General features: G+C 37.8%; 1 protein-coding gene across 6 annotated transcripts in view; it reads right to left on the bottom strand.

Annotated features, from left to right (window-relative positions):
- The window catches only part of CDH7 (cadherin 7), a 128,690-nt gene that overhangs the window by 37,976 nt on the left and 69,632 nt on the right, over window positions 1-21,082 (bottom strand). For all 6 annotated transcript variants that reach the window (XM_086683185.1, XM_086683182.1, XM_086683187.1 and 3 more), the window contains 2 exons: window positions 19,733-19,920; window positions 4,223-4,476 (listed from right to left, as the gene is read on the bottom strand). In XM_086683185.1, the coding sequence (XP_086539311.1) occupies window positions 4,223-4,476; window positions 19,733-19,920 (442 nt within the window). The remainder of the gene's footprint in view (window positions 1-4,222; window positions 4,477-19,732; window positions 19,921-21,082) is intronic.

Genomic DNA, 21,082 nt, shown 5'->3' with positions numbered 1-21,082 from the left:
TGACCAAAATCAGAATGTGACCTGTCCTTCCAAATTCAACAGAGAAACCCTGATATTTGGCATTCTGGGACAAAATTTACATGAAACAGTAAGCAACTACATAAAACATAAAGAGCCAGGTATATGCTGGACCTCAATCATCTACTTTCGCTTTCAAAAAAGCCTCTTCTTCTTCTTCCTTTTTTTTTTTTTTTTTTCTGGCTAAGTAATCGTAACTATCACCTAATTTGCATTTTGGGCTTCTAGTTTCTATATGGGAAGAGGAAAACAATGTATACATGACATGATGGGGGAGGTGCCCTATCTGAATGCTAGGCAAGCTACAAGGAAGATAGGACATTTCACGATGGTGTTATATTCTGGCTAAGTACCGTGCTTAGAGTTCATTTAATCTTTCCACCTATTGCTACTATACTTCTAGATGGTCAAAATGCTTTATCGTGATGTAGATGCCGAGCCCTCTTTTAAAGAAAGGGCATATGCACAGAGAAGAGTTACTCATCGCTTTGGCTGGTGCCAGAGGTAGGTAAAAATAAAAAGTGCTGAGCAAGGAAGAGATCATGAGACGAGGCTCTCAATTCTGTCTTTTTGGAGGAAAGTGAATGTGTTTCCTTCTAGAATTCTAGTCTCATACCCCACATATTGGTAAATATCCCAAATATAAGTAGCCTATGCTAGATTTTAGTATTATGCTACAAAACTATCAATAAATTTAAATGCGAAGTATCCAGTTTCCCATCCTGTTTTACAATTCAAACACTATCGGCCTCATTTCAAGCAGTTACAATAAAACAAATAACTACTTTTCCACTCCTCTAAGAACCACACCATTTCTAAAGGTGTGAGCACAAGGTTCACAACTCCAAGACGCTTCAGGTTCTAACTCAATCTGGAAATTCACGTTTCCTAAGATCTCAGAAGACTGTGACATCTACCCAACGAGTGGCATTTGTTGAAGGAGGGCTTACATTTGGATAGGTACCTGAGCGCCCAATGCAAACACGTGTTCATGTCCATTAAACTAAGTAATATTGTCTGTGTACTGGAACCTATGTGAATACCAAATAAACTTCACTACAGACTGCCAATACAGTTGCCTGTAAAGTATGTCTCCTTTCATTGGCTTATTGACCTTGAAATAAAGATGGCAGAAACACAACAAACTGTAATAATAGCAATGTATCATGATAATGCTTTCTAATGCTTAAGTCATGATTCTCAGTTTGAAATCATTGGCTACTTTCCCTTTATTAATCTTTAAAGAACTTGGGAGAAGGCAGGGATAGGGTTTACTTTTCCTTTTTACTGGGTATATGGGAACTTAGGAGACTAAGTGCATCCCCTAGGTAACTCAGCAAATATCAGTGCTGAGAAGAGAACTAGTCTTCTAGAGAATGCACATCAGTGCACACCTGTTCATCAAAGTAGAATCTGATAGGAGGAGCCTGGCCTTTCAAAGGTGGATATCACAAATGAATATGAAAGACAGATCCAGAAAAAAAAGAATCAGCTATGGATGTGAACTGACCTCATAAAAAATAGTGTAAAAACTGCTTCAAAAATACTAGTGGTAAATATTAAGTCAGGGGCACCTGCGTGGTCCAGTCAGTTTAGCATCTGACTTTGGCTCAGGTCACGATCTTGTGGTTCATGAATTCAGGACCCGCGTCAGGCTCTGTGCTGACAGCTCAGAGCCTGGATCCTGCTTCAGATTCTGTGTCTCCCTCTTTCTCTGCCCCTCCCCTGCTCACACTCTGTCTCTCAAAAATAAACGTTAAAATTTTCTGAAAAATATTAAGTAACGACATTAATTCTACAAAAGCAAAAAAAAAAAAAATACACGCAACATTTTAGTCCACTTTGAACAAAGGCGGTCCTCTTTAGTTGTGAGACTTAGGTGTTCAAAAACTGATATAAGATAGCACTAAGCTGAACTTTCAGGCCACCTTCATTAGTCTTAAGAAAAAGAAAATGAGGGGCGCCTGGGTGGCTCAGTTGGTTGAGCGTCCGACTTCGGCTCAGGTCATGATCTCACAGTCTGTGGGTTCGAGCCCCGCGTCGGGCTCTGTGCTGACAGCTCAGAGCCTGGAGCCTGTTTCAGATTCTGTGTCTCCCTCTTTCTCTGACCCTCCCCTGTTCATGCTCTCTCTCTGTCTCAAAAATAAATAAACGTTAAAAAAAAAAATTAAAAAAAAAAAAAAAAGAAAAAGAAAATGAGGTAAAAAAAAAAATTCCTGGCCAGCCTCTTTCATTGACGAAAGCCACAAAGATCTGTACCTTCAAAACCAACAGAGTTCACCTTCTGACCCTTTCTCTCTCTGTGCTTCAGGGAGTAGACCTGGAGGTCACTTCATCTCTACCTCAGGTCACTACCCTCCTAGTCCTACTCTTCATTCCTCCCCAAATTATAATACTGCATTTTTTTCAAATAAAGTACTATAAAAAGTAAAATATGTATGTGGCGAGGCTTTAACAGGATGACATACAAGCAAACGAGTAAAGGAAAAATAAGAAAGAAACAAGATAAAAACGCAATGCAATCTATCAATTTGCCTTGACTCCTCTCACTCAAGTCCCGAATCGTGATATATATGCGTCTCTTCTTTTACACCCCTAACATCACGAAAGCATTCTCTTTCTTCCCATTGAATGGTTTAAGCATAAGTCTGACTGTTCTGAGTAGCTGATCTGTGCCTACAATCATACTGTGTCTGACTGTTCCTAAGGGAAGGAGACTTACATGTGTCAGTAGGAGATGTGATGCTATAGCAAACCCAAGTTCAAGTGTGTGCAAGTCAACGGGATTTGGTGGATGCAGCTGAGCTTAAGTTAGGAAACTGTTCTGACAACGAAGGATGGACTGTTTTAGGCAGAAGGGGAAGGCGTGTTCTACCTGGTACATTTTGACTTCCAAATGTTCTATTGCATGGAAGATTATATTCCTAGGGATGGTTTGTGATCGCTGTGTTCAAAATAATATAGCTGTCCCTATAGCCTGACTTTATTGTATAGATAGGGGGATGCCAAGTCTGACTTCATTTTTGAACAATTATTTTAAATAAATTCTTCACTAGACTATGATGTTAATGTCAGACAAGAGAGAAAGAAAGGAGAGTGGGGTGTGTGTGTGTGTGTTACCATATCTATATCCCTAAATAAGCTTATTATTTTAGCTTATTATTTTAGGGAGGTAAAAGATTATAAGCTTTTCTTAACAATAATCGTCTAAATTATGGATATTTTTCATGACAGTTTACAATGTCCAGACTTAGCTCAGAAGTTAGCTCAAAGCTCTCACCATTGCCAGATAGCAGTTAAATCTAAATGTGGTTAGCTTATTAGTTGAATATATATAAAATACTGAGTGATTTTTGTACTTTATACCTTTATGTTTTTGTAGTCAAAATCCAGAAGGTCACATTGAAAAACTTTACTAGTGAACCCAAATTAAGACATGCAATACAAAGAAATTTCAAATATATTGTCTTTATAACATTTATCTAAAAAGACAATGTATCGTATGCACACACATGCTAACACATGCATACACAAAACCATACATGTAGATCATAGGTTGTAAGTTTTATGTAAAAAGTGTGAAATTGGATATCATGGTATTTTGACTTGCTTACCTATCATCATTTTGTTAGTTGCGAAGAGATCAGTTGCTTAGAACCGTGTGTCTAGTCTCGATACAGGACTATTGATAAAACACTTTAAAACAGTCCTTAGATACAGATACAGTTATACTTTTTATAAGTGGAAATAATAAACAAATACATGCTAACCAACCAGGCCAATATGAGAAAATGATCTAATGAAAGTCAATCCCTAATTTAAATTTTTTATAAAATTAGTTTTCTAATATATGCATATATCCCATAACTAGGACACGCATCACTTCATCTTTGAACACGGTTTGCTTTGAAAGAGCTCAGGATAATTTGTTGAATAGGAATATCAGCTATGGCTTGTGGATGATAATGGATGCCTAAAAATTATTGCTACATAACAATGGCCCCGGATAATCAGGTGAAACATTTTTAAATTAGTAAAATGTTGCACCGCTCTGATCCTGGTTCCTTCTGCCTCTATGGCTCAATATATATACAAAACTGGTCTTCATTTGCCATGAACCAAAAGCATCGTAACGTAGAGACATGAACTGTGAGCAAAGCACACTCTTGTAAAATTGCATAAAAGGAGAGCGATGAGCTTTTACCTCACAGGGCTGTTGGAAGAATCCGGGTCATGAGCCGCGACGGTGCCAATGATATTCCCAACTTGGGTAGCCTCCGATACCTCCATGGGGTACAAGGGTGAGGAAAACACAGGGGGCTCATCCACATCTTCCACGATTATTTTCACTGTGGTCGTGTCGCTGAATGGACCCAAGCTCAGAAAGCGAGGGTCGGCATCTTTGTTTGCAGCTTCTATCCGGAGTGTGTAACTTGTTTTGGCTTCAAAATCCAGGTCCTGTAAAGAAAGTTATTAGGAAAATTAAATTACCAATTAAATAGTCAGCTAAGCAGAGCCTTTTCATTTGTGAATGTCAGTACGCATAGAAAGGACTCCGCCACGAAAATGCACCATCAGCATTCACAAATAATAAATAATAATGCCAATCAGAATCCTTGCTGCTTTTCTGGCTCACAGACAATGGTAAGTGCTTTTCAGCTAACTTAATCCACTCCGCTGGCAAATGCAAGTCTTTTGAATATTATTTGAAAGACAACTGATAAGATTGAAAAATCTTTCCAACAGGGATATCAATATAATTTTCTTCAACCATGTAATTTAGCTGCACTATCCAGGGGTGCACACTAAAAAGAAAGAAAAATACAACTTTCCACTGAATTTATGATTTAAAAGGTCATCTTTATTGATTTCAGGGACTCCATTCCAGTCCTGAGCTTTTATAGATGCTCCAAAGGGAGCCAGCCACACAGGATAGGTGGTACGTTGAATTTGTGCCGTCTGAAAACACAGCCAGTTCTCGACGAAGCACGCATTGTTTCTTTCTCCACAATCCCTCTACCAGTGCACACTGTGTCTCTGTATTTGATGGTGGAGAGTTATATTCCAGAATCTCCATTCTGTAACTTTCCTAGAGGATTAACACGCTAACACGTTCCTCAAAAACAGTGACCCAAGTTAAACCATTTGGTAGCTTTAAAAAGTTGTAAGGGCAATTAAATGCTGTCCTAGAAACGCACCATCTGTGGGTGGAAAAAAAAAGAATGCTGCACACAACATGCTGAAGTTGTTTGTGACAATAAAATGCTCTTTCTTCAAGGGATACAGAGCCTCAGAGTTTAATGACTTTCGATCTCAATCTCACCACTGAAAAGCTGTCCCCAAATATCACTTACATTCAATAAGACAAAAATAATGGTGTAAAAAAGTAAAGACATGGTATGAAATATAACACATGATACATATAACTCTCGTTTTTACTTAATGGTTATGTCACAGGAAAAGTATTATGAAAAGGGGCAAAAATGTAATGTTGCGAATTATAATCCAACTTCATCTATTATGTAGGTGGGCACATGAGTATTACATACAGGAAGGTATGCATACATTCCAACCCATCCCAAAAGGTGTGATACTAAAAAAAAAAAAAAAAAAAAAAAAATGTAGTCATATAAATATAAATTAGGAGATGCACATATAAACACACACTGAAAGTATATATATACACATATATGTATATATGATGTACAGAATATATATACATATATATACATCTACACACGCTTAGACAAAACATAATACACATACACACATAAACCCATGTACGTACAAAATATACAAATATTCATGTGTATTTGCAGACATATATTACATGAAAAGATTCCATGGCTCATCTCTGGTTAATACCGAGAAAAAAAAAATATAGATCAATTCTCAAAATAGGTTTACAATATCTAGATAAAGGAGAACTTACTGAACTATTTACTGGCCTCACATTGGTCTCATCCAATTGACTGTAAGCTCCAGACTGTTTTGTTAATTACTAGCATTCCCAGTGCCTATTATGAATTCAGTACATAGAAGGGGCTCAATAAATTCTTGTTGGATTAGAAAACAACTAGACCACAGATAGCCAGGACACTTGGCCACAGAGAATCCCGATGGCCAAAGTAGGGGGTGAGGGGAAGGAACAATTAGGTATATTGGTATTCTACCACAGGAAAAAAAAAAAAACCTTCTTAGAATTGCTACAGGAAAATGTAGTTTTAATTTTCTCTGAAGTTCCATATGAAAATTCAGGGGCACATGACAGTGCTCTAAACAAGTCCTTATGAGCAAATTCAGTGATTTTTTTACGAGGCTACCTTTTTTGTCTATTACCTAAAAATATTTCTGGCTCGATAGTTCTCAATCAAATGTGAGAATTAGGACTACCCAGAGGAATTTTCTGGGTAGCCACACATGTGTGGCTCCTTCAATGAAAATTTTGATTCAGCAGATCCAGGATGAAGCCCAACCATACGCATTTTCAAAAGGCTCACTGGGTAATTGTGATGCAAACCCTCTTGTAAGAAGCCTGATCTTTGCATTAACACAGTCTTGTCACCATACATATAACCACTGTTTAATTTGGGTATTGCTGAGAATAAAAAAAATATGTACCTAAATGGATTTACTTAGAGACTGTAAACATACGCACAAACAGCTCAGATATTAACCTTTTTACTTTGTCCTTCTATTACTTATAAAACTGACAAATGATGAGAGGGATCTTATTTTTATATAATTTGTATCTGTGTATATAGAATGTGTTTTAAAAATCCTGTTTATCATCTCCTTTTAAATCAATTCAAAACCACAACTTTTAAGATATTCATTCAGGTTTATCAAAAGGGGTAACAAGTATTTCTGTATTCAAGTAAAAGTGTGACTGATACATGAAACAATAATTTAAAATCTACCACACAAATGAATGCAATTATTTTATAGCAACTTTTTTTTTAATCTGTCTAAAAGGCAACAACATGAGATACAGACATCTGGATGCCACTGAATCATAATGAAACACAGTATCACACATGATGATTGGTTGCCTGAGAGCTATTATGAAAATAGAGCAATAAAAGAATTCATATGAAACGCTATGAATCAAGATTACAGTCAAAAGAATTGCTACACAAAATGATTTTCAGAGCAAATCAGAATAAGCCAGACAATACTTTTCAAAGAGAGGTGTGGGGTAACAGAGTTGTTAAACACATAGAAGAAAAAGCTTTTGCAACAGAATTTTGATTCCTATTTCTTTTTCTTATTGATTTCTATATAAGCAACATATTCCGTAACTATTAGATTTAACAAACAGGGTTTTACTTGGGGAAAGAAATGTTAAAGCAACAGGTGAGGAAAGGCAAAGTAAAAGGAAGGAGATGAAGGTAATGTCTGAAGAGATCATGTTCGATATTAGAAGCTACATATCACTGGAGACCATACGTCACTGGAAATCAGACCAAAACACTGTTCATGCTGTCACCCACAATAGCAAGCAAGATGTAGGATTAATGAGAACCTGAGTTCAAATGGAAATCACGTAGACCCAGACCAGTGATGTCATAGAGACATATCTGGGACCTGTAGAAGCTGTTCTTTCATCTGTCAAGTGACCCGTATGTCAGAGACACCAAAAGAAAGAAGCAGCTTATTGGGTATCTTATTTCCTAGACTATAAAATAGGGCTGTTTTTTGTTTGTTTGTTTTTGCCATCAGAGATGAGAAACTTCACGAATAAAAAGAAAAAAACTGCAGAGAACAAACTGATGGTTAGCAGAGCGGAGGTGGGGTGGGGGTGGTGACACTGACAAAGGGGATGAAGGCTTGAAAAGTGCACTCATCTTGACAAGCACGGACGAATGTGTGGAACTGTCCCATCAGCCGGCTGTACACCTGAAACTAATATGACACTATATTACGTGTTAACTATACCGGAATGAAAATAAAAAGCGTAATTAAAAACTAAGCAGTATAACTGTGGCAGAGGTGAACCTTTTTCCTGTAAGGAAATAATACTAAATAATTAGGCTTTGCAGGGTATGCATTCTCTGCCCCCTGCAAATGAATTAGTGTGGCTGTGAGCCAATAACACTTCATTTGCAGGCAATGAAATTTACATTTTATATAACCTTCACGTATCACACAACATCCGTCTTTCCCGATTTCTCCATCATTTTAAAAACACAAAACCACCCTAGGCTCTGAAGCTGTACAATAGCAGACAGGCAGTTGTTTGTCAACCCCTGATCTAGGGAGCCCAAGAGAATAAGCTTATTTTTCCAGACTAGATGTTCACCCTTCTTTCTCCCATCCTTTTTACTACAATTAAAACGAACTATTCACTACGAGCATCACACTTTGTCTTCCAGTTCGTATCGCCTGCTGGCCCTTCTTTCCCACATAATTTTGTCTTCCGTTTCTCTTATTGAAATCTCAAGGATACTCGTGATCACCTTTTCTTTTATGAGTGTTCCCAGAATCCCCGTACCTAACACATAATAAACCTTATGTTGAAGGCTAACCGTGAACAAGAAGTTTTATACACATTTTTAACGTACATTGAAACGATGCAAGGCTAGTATTATTAATTGATGTGAAAACCAAACAGCAGAGAGTTACAAAGGAAGTGTAAAGTTACATGTGTAGAAGGGCAGGCACATTACGTGAACTCAAGTCCATGTCCACCCACCACCTATTCCCTTCCTGCTACAAAAAGCAGGCTTGAAGAGCAATTAGGGTTCGTATTGTATGGCATTATCAAATTTAGGCACCTGCCTACGTCGCCGACCTCACAGGTTTGCTATAAAGTATTCCTTGCTTTAAAATACGTAGAACACTGCCCAACACTGAGTAATCACTGTACAAATATTCACTTGGTCATTATCATTCTTAGTGCCATTATTTCCTGCTAGATTATGAGCAAATCCAATGAAAGTTAAGACCATGCCTTCCTCTTCTGGAAGAGGACACCCCCCATGACACCTACACCTTCAGTAAAATTACTTTATAATATGGTGGCTTTGATTTAAAAAAAAAAATATATCATATAGAGTGGGATCTCCGTAGTTCCCCCTGCCGTTTTTAGTAGTAGAACCTAAGTTAAAACATAATCATGAATTCATTTAACAAAATCACTGCACTACATTCTTCTTTCTCCATATAGCTTGGCTACTGGTCTATAGCCAAAGGTGCTCTCATTAAGCTCAATAGCCTCCTTTTAGCTCTTGTTCTTTTGAGCAATGCAGAAGTTGATGTTTAGGAATTGATCCATATTAAACTCTTCTTTTTAAAAAAATATTTATTGGGGTGCCTGGGTGGCTCGGTCGGTTGAGCGTCTGATTTCGGCTCAGGTCACGATCTCGTGGTTCGTGGGTTCGAGCCCCGTGTCGGGCTCTATACTGACAGCTCGGAGCCTGGAGCCTGCTTCGGATTCTGTGTCTCCCTCTCTCTCTGCCCTTCCCCCACTCACACTCTGTCTCTCTCTCCAAAAATAAACATTAAAAAATATTCTAAAAATATTCATTTATTTTGAGAGAGAGAGAACGTGTGCATGCACACACCAATGCGTGCAGAGGAGAGGGGCAGAGCGAGAGGGAGAGAGGATCCCAACCAGGCTGTGCTGACGCAGGGCTTCACGATCTCATGACATCTCATGTTTCATGAGATCACGACCGGAGCTGAAATCGAGAGTCAGACACTTTACCAACTGAGCCACCAAGGCACCCCCCGAAGTTAACCTTTTCCTTTGCAGATTGTTCTCTTTCTGCTCTTCTAAACATGGACTGGTACCATAAGAGCTGATTAGAGCGTGTGTGTGTGTGTGTGTGTGTGTGTGTGTCCCTGTCTATATATTTAGTGTCTTATATTTAATGTTGATTTTGTGCAAAAGCACGAAGATTGTCATTTGTAAAACACTTCTTTCTCTGGAGATTCCAGCCGTCTTTTGGATCAAAGCATATTGTTTTGCATTCAATTTCCTCCCTACTTGTTGATCAAACCAATAGAAATCGTTTGTCTCCCTTTAGTAAGTGGGCCTAAATGAGGCCATACCTTTGGAAAAATAACCCCACTCACAATTTTCCCTTTACAATGATTTCAAATAAACCTACTGTCCAAAACCTTAAAAATGACCCACAACCTTGAAAAAGGTCTCTCAGCAAGGATAAATTTAAATAGCATTTAAATACAATGATAAGAGTTCTAAAGTTACTCCCCCCAAGTACTTTTCAAAAGCAAAACACACCTTTATCATGTGCAACTGCATTATTGCCTTTATTTTCACCCTTTCTTGGGTTGTGCCCAAGGAGGCCTTCATGTTTCCCACTTGCCTAAATTTAGGTAGGCTTCTTCCTGACTTTGGCCCTGACAGCCCTTTTCTTAGACAGCTTGTATCATAAGCCCATTCTCTGCCCCTTTGAGAGGTAAATTAAAAAAAAAAAAAAAATCTTGCCAGTTTTACAGCCCAGAAATGTCTTCCTCAAGAAATGGGGAGCCATCTCTTTGAAATGTCATTATCAAGGAAGACAGACCGTCTAGCTGCTGGCTGCTGTGGAGGGTAGGAGCCAACCTTCAGTCTAAGCCTTACTCCAAGTTGTAAAACTACCCCCTGTCATAAAGGTACAAGAAAATCTTACTTTCTTTTGGGTAAAGCCAATCAGGACAGACAAATGTCGTTACCTCTCTTCGTAGATACTAAATTCTAACTCGGTAGCCCTCTTTCTCACCTGACTTGAGTTTATTATTAAAAAAAATTTTTTTTAGAGAGCAAGAGAAAGTAAGTGTGCATGGGAGTGGGAGGAAGGCAGAGGGAGAGAGAGAATCTCAAGCAGGCACCATGCTCAGCGTGGGACTCAATCTCAAGACTGAGATCATGACCTGAGCCGAAATCAAGAGTCGGACACTCAACCTACTGAGCCACACAGGCGCCCTCCTCTGACTTGAGTTTAGACTGAATTATGGTCTCCTTCTCCTACTGCAATATCCTTGAAGTCTGTCTTAAGCTGTTTAAATTTGTCCAGTGCAACTTTTGCTGACAGGTGCAAGTGATTTTAGCATCTTCTGAAGGTTTTATTTGCCTTGAAAACTTTTGTGAATCATAAAACCTATGTTCAGATTTGGACAACAGAGTACTTTTTTTTTTTTTTAATAGAGGATAAGAGAAGGGAAACACAGGTTTCAAATTGTTATATGATTCTACATTTGGATGCATTATGTTGATGCATTAAAAATATTTAAGGACAAATAATCTGAAATGTCGCAAAATAAGTATAAGCAAATTTAGACTAAGCAAAAAAAGATTATGAGACACCACCACGTCCAGTTTATGTTTCCCGGAGAATTATTATCTTAACTTTTCAAAAATTATACTTTAACACAGCTCTGTATCACGTACTTGATACAAATATTCACATTTTGCTAATATACTATTATTACTACACAGAAAATTTTTGGTACTCTATAGGTAAATTGGTACCCCACCAAAGATCTTACGAATAACTGCAGAAATGTTTAAGCCCGAAACATTAAGTTATGCCAACCCATTAGGAATAAAGTAAAGATATACATATCGGGAGTAACTATCTCCATTATCTAGCCACACAGGTGTCTTTTGACTTCTATGAGTAATTAAATTAACATCTCTTAATCTTGATATGAAAAAAAAGAGATAATTCAAGCAGGCATCATAACACATCTCCATTTTGTAACTTAAAAAAATCTGAGACAGTTAAATGCACATACATTTCAGATTTTCAGTTGAACTAATCCACAAAGAGGTAGAACTATAAGCTGCTCGATGTATTCCCCATTAACCATACACATTGATGGGGCGCCTTGATGGCTCAGCTGGTTGATTTTGGCTCAGATCATGATCCCAGGGTCGTGGGATCGAGTCCCATGTCAGGCTCTGCTCGGAGTGTGGAGCCTAATTAAGATTTTCTCTCTCTCTCTCTCTCTCTCTCTCTCTCTCTCTCTCTCCCTCCCTCCCTCTGCCTCTTTCCTGCACTCATGCTCTCTCTAAAAAATAATTTATAAAATAATAAAAGAAATAAAAATACAACACATTTATATAGCCTTACCATATGCAAGTTATCATGCTAAGTGTTTAACAGTATTATTAACATCATTGATTCTCACAAGATAATACAGCTCCTAACAGATGTTTTTAACAAATCTAGAACTGAGTCAAGAGAGATTGACTTTCTTGCTCCTAATCACACAGGGTGGCTCCAGTGTCTTTGTTCCCACAGACTAAGAAAGAAAATCAGAATCAATCGGAAGTATAAATCAGATTGTCTAAAACAAACAAACAAACAAAAGTAGTAGGAGTTAATCTCAGGATGATGACAAAAGGAAGAAAGTGGGAGAAATCCTGTAAAACTGACTTGGAAACAAGCAGTCCATACTGGGGGGTGGGTGAGATTCGAGTGAGAGACACTGAGGGCTGTTATCACCAAAATGTGCACTGCCATTGTACATTATTTCAACTTGAGCACAGAATGCCTAAATCAGGAATTACCCAGATTCTTATGCAGGCCTAGTTAATGTCTTGCTTTCTCTTTTATGTTATTGTCTGGATTAGCTTTTCCACTCACAGAAATGCTCCGTTTCACATATGTGTTAATTTCCTACTACTGCAGTAACAAACCACCATAAATTTAGCGGCTTAAAAAACATCAAAGTATTGTTTTGCCACTTTGGAGTGCAGAAGTCTAAATCAAGGTATCAGCAGGGGATGTGTTCCTTCTCAAGGCCTCGGGGAGGGGCAGAGACAGAGGGAGACCCAGAATCCGAAGCAGGCTCCAGGCTCTGAGCTGTCAGCACAGAGCCCGACGCAGGGCTGGAACCCACAATGGTGAGATCATGACCTGAGCCAAAGTCGGACGCTTCACAGACTGAGCCACCCAGGTGCACGCGCCTCCCCCCTCTACGCCCGCCTTCTTCCATCTTTAAAACGTATAACTTCTTTCTCTGCTTCTGTTATCACATCTCTTTTCTGACTCTGACTCTCCCTGCAACCCTCATGTAAAGACCTTGTGATTACATTGAGCCCAAGGAGATAATCCAGGATAATCTCCCCATCCTGAGTTCCTTAATTTAATCCCATCTGCAAAATTCCTTTTGTAATATAAACTATTCACAGGTTCCAGAGATTAGGATGTAGAGATCTCTCTGGGAAGGCACAGGTTCTGTGTACCAGAACCTCCTACTGTGAATTTACTAGACTGTTTTGATTTTCATAAGCAGAAAACAGGAAACAAGCCTTTGCAAAAGACTACATTCCTGCCCAGCATCTAACACCTGGTTCACGCAACAGCCCAGGCAGAGGTCTCTATTTCCCAGCATGCACGACTGAGGATACCAAGGGACGCCCTACAGAAGGGTCTCACGCATTTTCAGGCAAGCTGAACCCAGATTATGACCCAAAGGCAGTTTAGCTCGTGTTTTCCTGGGAGCCTTTGCCAAACGGTGGCAAATACTGATTTATTTTGATCCACACAATTATTTTGTGAGTAAAGCTGACACAGGAGAGAAGGCGAGAGTAGACGTCAGCTGACCTGAGATTCTTACTTCCACCATTCCTTCTATGTGCACCGTGAAGATTTTTTGAGCTGAGTCTCTCTGGAGCACAGCTGGGACTCAAAATCTTTTTTCTATTTTCCCAGCGTCCACAATGTTTTATAGCTCCTTTCTTTTCGTGTGCGTGTGTACATGTGTGTGTTTTCCACTCACTGCTCAAATCCGGACTGGCCTGTGTTGCTCTGATGAATATAATGTGGCAGCAGTGATGAGCCAATTCTAGACATCGGCGTCGCGAGTCCCTGCAGCTTCTGTTCTTGCCGTTCTTGGAATAAATCCAGGTTAGCTGTTGGATGATGTGAGCCACATTGCCCCTCTTGTTGTCCCAGCAGACAGACAGCCACCTCCATGGAGAAGCCACCAAGCTGACCAGGAGCTCACCACTTAGATGAGCCTACTTAAGACCAGCAGAAAAATCACTCTGCTAACCCCCCACCAAATTGCTCACCCACAAAGTCATGACCTAAAGAAAAACTGTTGTTTAAAGTAGTCCATTTGGGGGGTAATTGGTTAAGTCGCAATGGATGGCTGACACAATTGTGGAGAGACACAGAATAAAAGTTGGTGGCTTCAGTTTGTGACAGGTGATGGCAGCATAGCCAGTAAAAGTGAACCAAACTAGCCTTGAAATGACCAAATGAAATGGTGGGAGGGGGTCATGTCTAGACATGTGATCTCTTTGAATTCCAGGCCCTTGACTCTTCTAATCATTTCCTGATTGGTTATATTCTGTCTTTATCACCTAAAATAGATTCCAGGCTCCATCAGTTCCCTCCTCTATTGATAATATATGCAATCACTTTTCTGTGTGTGTGTGTGTGTGTGTGTGTGTGTGTGTTTGTATACTTTTTTTAAGGTTTATTTTTCAGACAGAGCTCGAGCAAGGGAGGGACAGAGAGAGGAGGACAGAGGATCTATCTGAAGTAGGCTCTGTGCTAACAGCAGTGAACCTAATGCAGGGCTCAAACTCACAAACTGTGAGATCATGTCCTGTGCTGAAGTCGGACTCTCAACCAACTGAGCCACCCAGGCACCCCTGTATGTATATATATACACATATATACGCATATATATGTATATATATACACATATATGCGTATATATACACACATATATGCGTATATATGTGTATATATATACAAATATATGTATATACATATATGTATATATATATATGTATTTAATTTGCTTTTTGACTACTTATTTTTAAACTCTCTGCAAATACCTTAATGCTGGAAGAATAAAACAATTTCCCTTTTTTGAATTCTTCTCTGCCCTTCTAACTTAAAGTTTTCATTTTCACTAGTGTCTAAAGCATTCTTTCCCTCACTTGATTCATTTATTTTTTTAACTAAGCTCTATGCCCACTGTGGGACTTGAACTCACAACCCTGAGATCAGCCAGGCACCTCTTTCCCTTACTTTCCATACATGCTTTAGGGAATTCTCCAGTGTCCCTTTAAATTGTAATTGTCATGCATATGGTAATGCCTCCCAGACCTAAGTTTGTACTCCAGGCCTCTGCCTTAAGCTGCAAATCCTTATTCATGACCTCCTAGACATTATTATCCAGATATCATAGGCGCTTCATGTGTATTCCAAACCATATTAATCATTTGCACACCCCTATTCAAGGACACACTTACCCAGTTACTCATGCTAGAAACATTAGTTTTCTCCTTAAATTCTCTCTCCAATTTTCTTACACAATCACTAAATCCTTTCTTATCTCTTTCTTAAATATCTCTTTCTTGGAAGCCTACCCACTGAAGCTAATTTAGGATACAACACACCGTGGAAAAAGAGACAGAAGTAAAGGAAAAGTTTGTACATTATCTGTGACTTGTTTATACTAAGCAAAAAAAAAAAAAAAAAAAAAATAGTGATGGACTCACTGAAAAATGTCTTTGACATACATATATTCCAAGAACATTGCTCTGATAACTATCAAAAATCAAAGCAAACAGAAAATACTCCCAAGCGAACATGGCCTTTGCCTCTTTGATCAAGACTATCATGCGTTGACATGTACATTACTATCAACTTCCTTCAGAGACTGTCAATTTCTTCCTTTTTAAGACCTTAAATTTATCTCTACTCTTGGCTATTCACATACAGGTAAGTTTATACGATGATATGCAGAGAGTCTATACATATGCACCCATGAGCATAATGATTAAAATGACAGAAGGATCTACTTAAATATATACAGTAACAATGGGTTGAATTAATTGGAAAATATAACCTGAAATTCAGAAGTCAACTAGAGTTACTGTATTAACCTTATGACAGTCAGCCTTTAATTCCAAATTTGTGCCTTTCACGGTCAAATAAGGGAAACATCTTTGTTCCGTTTTGAGGAACGTGCCTCCACAGCGGGATTAATTGAATTGGATCCTTGAAAGAAAAATGTAATAATAAGAAAAAAGAAGAATTGTGAATGTTGTCAGTTTCCTCCACTATACACCAACAAACAGCCTTATATAAAATGCTGAAATACAAACTTGACTCTGGGGATTAGCCCCTCAGCACTTCAAGTAGTCGACAAAGGACACGTTTCAATAACAAGATGGTAAACCCGGGAGCTCAGAAATCCTTGCGGCCGAGTTGAAGGTTGGAAGGAAACTGCGTATTTGAACTCTTTCTCCCCAGCGGTGGATGGGTGCGGGCCACCTTACGGATCCTTCTACAGTAATGCTTTATTATTTCGTGGCTTTGGCGTCATTCTGAATTTCTTAAGGTATGAATATAAGGAGATTATGAAGATAGCACAGAATCGGCCAGAAGCAGCTTAAATATGCTGTTTGACAGTGACCATGTGACCCACCAAACACCATCTGTTGGCCAGAGAGGAATGTGTACTTGTCCTTCACAGGAAATGCGTCTTGAACACACATCCTTTTCTACTGCACTGTGACTCTATGGTAATGAATACTAGAAAAGCAAAACTGCGTCGTTAACCCCTGCTGAGGTCTTGCATTGCAAACTGAAGTACTTTAGAGACAGGACTGACATATCTCAAAGGAAAAGTAGAGAGCTAAAGGACACCCCCTGTAAATTAGGATATGAGACTGCAAGCAGAAGAACTTCTAAGTGGGGGAAAAAAAACAGTGTTCACTCACATGGAGGAATATTTATGTTGACACTTTGTGAATTTTGAAGCCCTGTAGAACTGCTCGCCAAGGTTATCATTAAATCATTCATAAATGGCCAAAGAACCAGCTTGTACGGCACTTTAACTGTGAATCACTGTATTTTTGTCATAATTTTTAAACAACACTTAAACTATGTAATCATGTTTATTCCTAATGTATAGAGGGAATATTTAAGTTGCGGAAAACTAATTCTGTGGCAATACCTACAAAAACCTTTAGCCTTGTGGATTCTGCCTATTTGGTCCTATTTATAAACATTTTTTATACAAGACATGGGGGCAATAATAGCATAACTTAAAGTAATCTTCCACAGTTCTGTACATATTTCTCTTTTACTAATGTATCTTCTTTAAAAAGACAGTTTTCCTATTCTTCGCTCTCTGCTCTTAAGTTCACTCTGTGCAAAGTGTAACATATGTAAATGTCTCAAAATATGACAACAATCTTCTCAAACTGGAATAAATCCCATTATAATTATGACAGTGCATTGTTTATGAAAAAACAAATAACTGAAGTTTTATTATACTACAGAGTCGAGAGAAAACAAGTTCAGGTGATTATGAAGCACGGTTCACAGGTACAAAATAACCTAATTCCAAAAGAAATGACTATCTGAATGGAGACAATGGGACTCGGTTGTCCAAATGTGAAATAATCTTTAGAGGTGTTCACAATCATCAGAATAAATACATACATCAAATCCTAGCAGCACCTGGTTGTAGATGTTTTCCTACAGTTAGGAGAGACTAAAAAACCTATCGCAAAAAGAGTCATTTTTATGGATTCCCCATAGCATTCTATTGTTTTTCTAAATGAAGATTTTAAAATAGTCTAAGAACAACGGAAGAATGCTTCCTTTGTCTTCTTTCAGAATTTCCCGGTTTTAGTAAGAATGCTCTCGTGACTCAGTTTCAAAAATCCATTCTGGATTTCACAGATGATTTCACTACTCTCTAGTACAGAAAGAATACTGAATTTATGGGACTCATACAGGTTTTTGCTCACTGTGCTCCCTGTGAGGAACTTCTGGAAACATTTTACCTGGAATGAAATACAGACCCCAATTTCACTGAAATTGACTACTGTAGCTCTTATATTGAAAGCTCTTGTTAATTCTAAAAATCCTTCAATGAATTCTTTGGAATTTCTAAATATATAACCTCTTTAATGATTATTTTACTGCCTCCTATCACTTTGTCGCATCACTCTCCTCTATTTCCTTAGTATAAGGGAGATTGTTTTCAATCTAGTTGGACTAATAAAGTGGTTTTGAATTTTGAACAGCAATTTAAACAAAAGATGGATTTGAGAAGCTAGAAACAGGTTGTGAGCTCAGGAGCTTTTAAAATAGTTTTGGAGTGAGTAATGATAACCAACCTTAGGATAGTGCTAAAGACTAGAAAAATACAAATAAACCTACAGCCAAGAGCTAATATGGCTCAAAAAGGAGAAAGAAGAGAAGTTAGAAATGACTTCAGAGCTTTAAATTTAAAAAAGAAAACAAAAAAAGTATCCTATTTGACTGTGACCAGAATTAACAATTCTCTAAAACTTCAAAAAATATTAAGAAATTGGACATAATTTTATTACTGCAACAAATATCAAATATATATTTGTGCATATGTTTTTCAATGATTTATGCTCTATTTATAATATATGAAATGCACGTGTTCAACAAAAATAATTTCAATATATATTAAAAATTTTTCAGTATGAACAGACTGATTTCAGATGAATATTTCAGCTGAATCTTTGAAATCTCTGAGCAGCACTGTACTTTACTGCATTTCTTTTATTTTAGACAACAAAACATTTTGCCAACAGTTGGCCTGTCCTAGTTATTAAAACTTTTTTACACAGATTGTCACCAGCTGAGCTAAAACAGCAGCTGTCCACTGGAAATAATTGCAGAAATGTTTTGCCCATTGGCCTGAAATCAAACATATGTTTTCCGGTAACAACTAAAATATAACTTTCTTTATTGACATGTGTTAATTATCCAGGAGTGTTAATTACAGAGTTATACACCTGGATTGTCAGACTGGCATAAAATTCCATTATTTGGGGGATGGGATTTTCACGTTTTAATTTTCAGTACTTAGTTGAGACAATAAGACTATATTCTGTAATAATTCCTTTTTCCCTTTTTTTTAATTTAACAGTTGTCAAAGATCGTGTCTATACAGAGCAAAGGGAGTAAACAGCTCATTTTCTCCCATATCTAATCAGTGTTGGGAGCTAATTTAAATATACTATGACAGTCTTTAGTTAGGATTATAATAATTTTCTATCTCCTCTGCACTTATACTTAAGGGATTATGATAGGCTTCACAACTTTTCATGCTCTGTTTGTATGAATTCTTTAAGTACTTCAATTAGCATAAACTTTAAAAAGGAATAACTGATAATGTAGCAAGTTTTCAACACTTTGGTTGCTATTTCCAAGTTTGTACTTTTTTTCACAGAGATGGAGTGTTTGTCTAGTTTGCTAACGAAGACTTGTGGTTGATTTTAGGGTTTCATTCCTGGAATAGTCAACAAAGAAACATCTTCCCCTCTCCATTAGGACATTTGAAACAGTACATTTGTGGGGTGCCTGGGTGGCTCAGTTGGTTAAGCCTCTGACTTCAGCTCAGGTCATGATCTCATGGTTTGTGAGTTCAAACCTGGTGGCAGGCTTTGTGCTGACAGTTTGCAGTTAATGTGCCAGTGGGCCTTACGGTCACAGAACTACGATAAGTCTATCCTCTTACTTAGAGAACAGACTTGCAGGGCATGATTATGAATGCCATTCGCGATTCTCTATGATTCTGACACCTAAAAGTAAATGCATAGCTTTCTTCCTAAAGATAACATAACAATATTTCCATATGGCCATTCATTTTGTCTAATACATTATTCCATCAAAGTAAACATGGTTCTTAGTATGCTCCGTGGTGTCACCCTCCCAGAAAATAAGAATAAAGAAAATATTACCTTCTGTATAGTAATGATTCCTTCCTGTGTATCTTTGTCAACAGAAATCTTGAAAATCCCTAATCCGTCACCATCCACGATTTTGTATTCCATTTCAGCATTAGCTCCTATATCTGCGTCAGCTGCTTTGATTCTGGCCACAACAGAGGCCACTGGCAATGATTCTGGGACATTATACTGGTAAGACCCTGTGAAATTCAAATCAAGAATTGAACACACTTTATACAAAAGCTAACCAATAAAACCTATTTGGTTCTTTTGCATCATCCTTGCTTAATTTGTGTTCATAGTTCATAAAAAAGATGCTGAGGCAATATCAGATAAATGATGAGTTTCATAGAGACTCGAGAAATCTCATGGTGATGGTTAGATAATCACTATATAACAGCAGAAACAGTCTGAGGAAAGGTGTGAGAAGAATCTCGATTCCTGTTTTTCTAGTGGTGGGAAATACGCTTCTTTTAATAATAAAATATATTTAAAACAATTATGAAGAAGATTACTAGATAACCAGTGAATCGACATAATTAAAATATAATTACTGTAAATATTAAAAACAAAAATTGTATAGCTTAGGCTTCCAATGGGCAAATACAGGTCTAAATAGTACCGATGAATTATTGTTAGAATTTACATCACAGTGTCTGTTACTATGAAAGTATCAGAAAACTGGGCCAGGGAGTTGATGAAAGACAATATTGGTCTTGTTTTAGCTCATAGATTTATCAGGAAGGATCATCTGTGTGGGTTTATGTAGAAGTGATTTGGAACACAATGGCACAAGAGCAGAGGCCGTATTATTCAAACAAAAGGAAAGAGAAGCAAAAACAGAGAAGCTTTTCAAACTTTCATTTGTAAAAATTCCTCTTCATCATCCTCAGAGTCAAAAAAAAAAAAAAAAAGTTTGGGAAGCAGATGACCATGAACCATCCCTTTGAAACTAGAAAACTCCTCAGAAACAGTTTTCCCTGATCTTCTATTTTTTCCTGCCTTTTCCACCTATTCCATTCCCTTCTGGTTGTTAAACACGGTGCATTTTCACTTTCTTATGAAAAGACTCTCTTCAAGAGGAACTGAAAAAGGAAAATGTATCCATATGAAGGGACCACGTGTTCAGTTCAGAATTACTATTGTTGGCAATTTTCTAAATTTTGTGACAAGTTACTGATTAAAAAAAAATAATAATAATGACAAGAGATGCTGATGACTTTCAAGTGATCTCTTTCACACATCCGTAAGAGACCTTAGTAAAATCCAGAAATTTCAAGGTTAGAATATTAGCTACAGACAGTCCGGAAAATCTGAGCCTTCCCTTCTTGCCTTCCCTCACTTTAATGAGCAGGAGAGTAT

This window comes from Puma concolor, chromosome D3 (genome assembly GCF_028749965.1).
Source record: "Puma concolor isolate L17-30 chromosome D3, mPumCon1.1.hap2, whole genome shotgun sequence".
NCBI lineage: Eukaryota > Metazoa > Chordata > Mammalia > Carnivora > Felidae > Puma > Puma concolor.
Note: the sequence above shows the minus strand (reverse complement) of the source record. Positions and strands in the feature narration are given on the sequence as shown.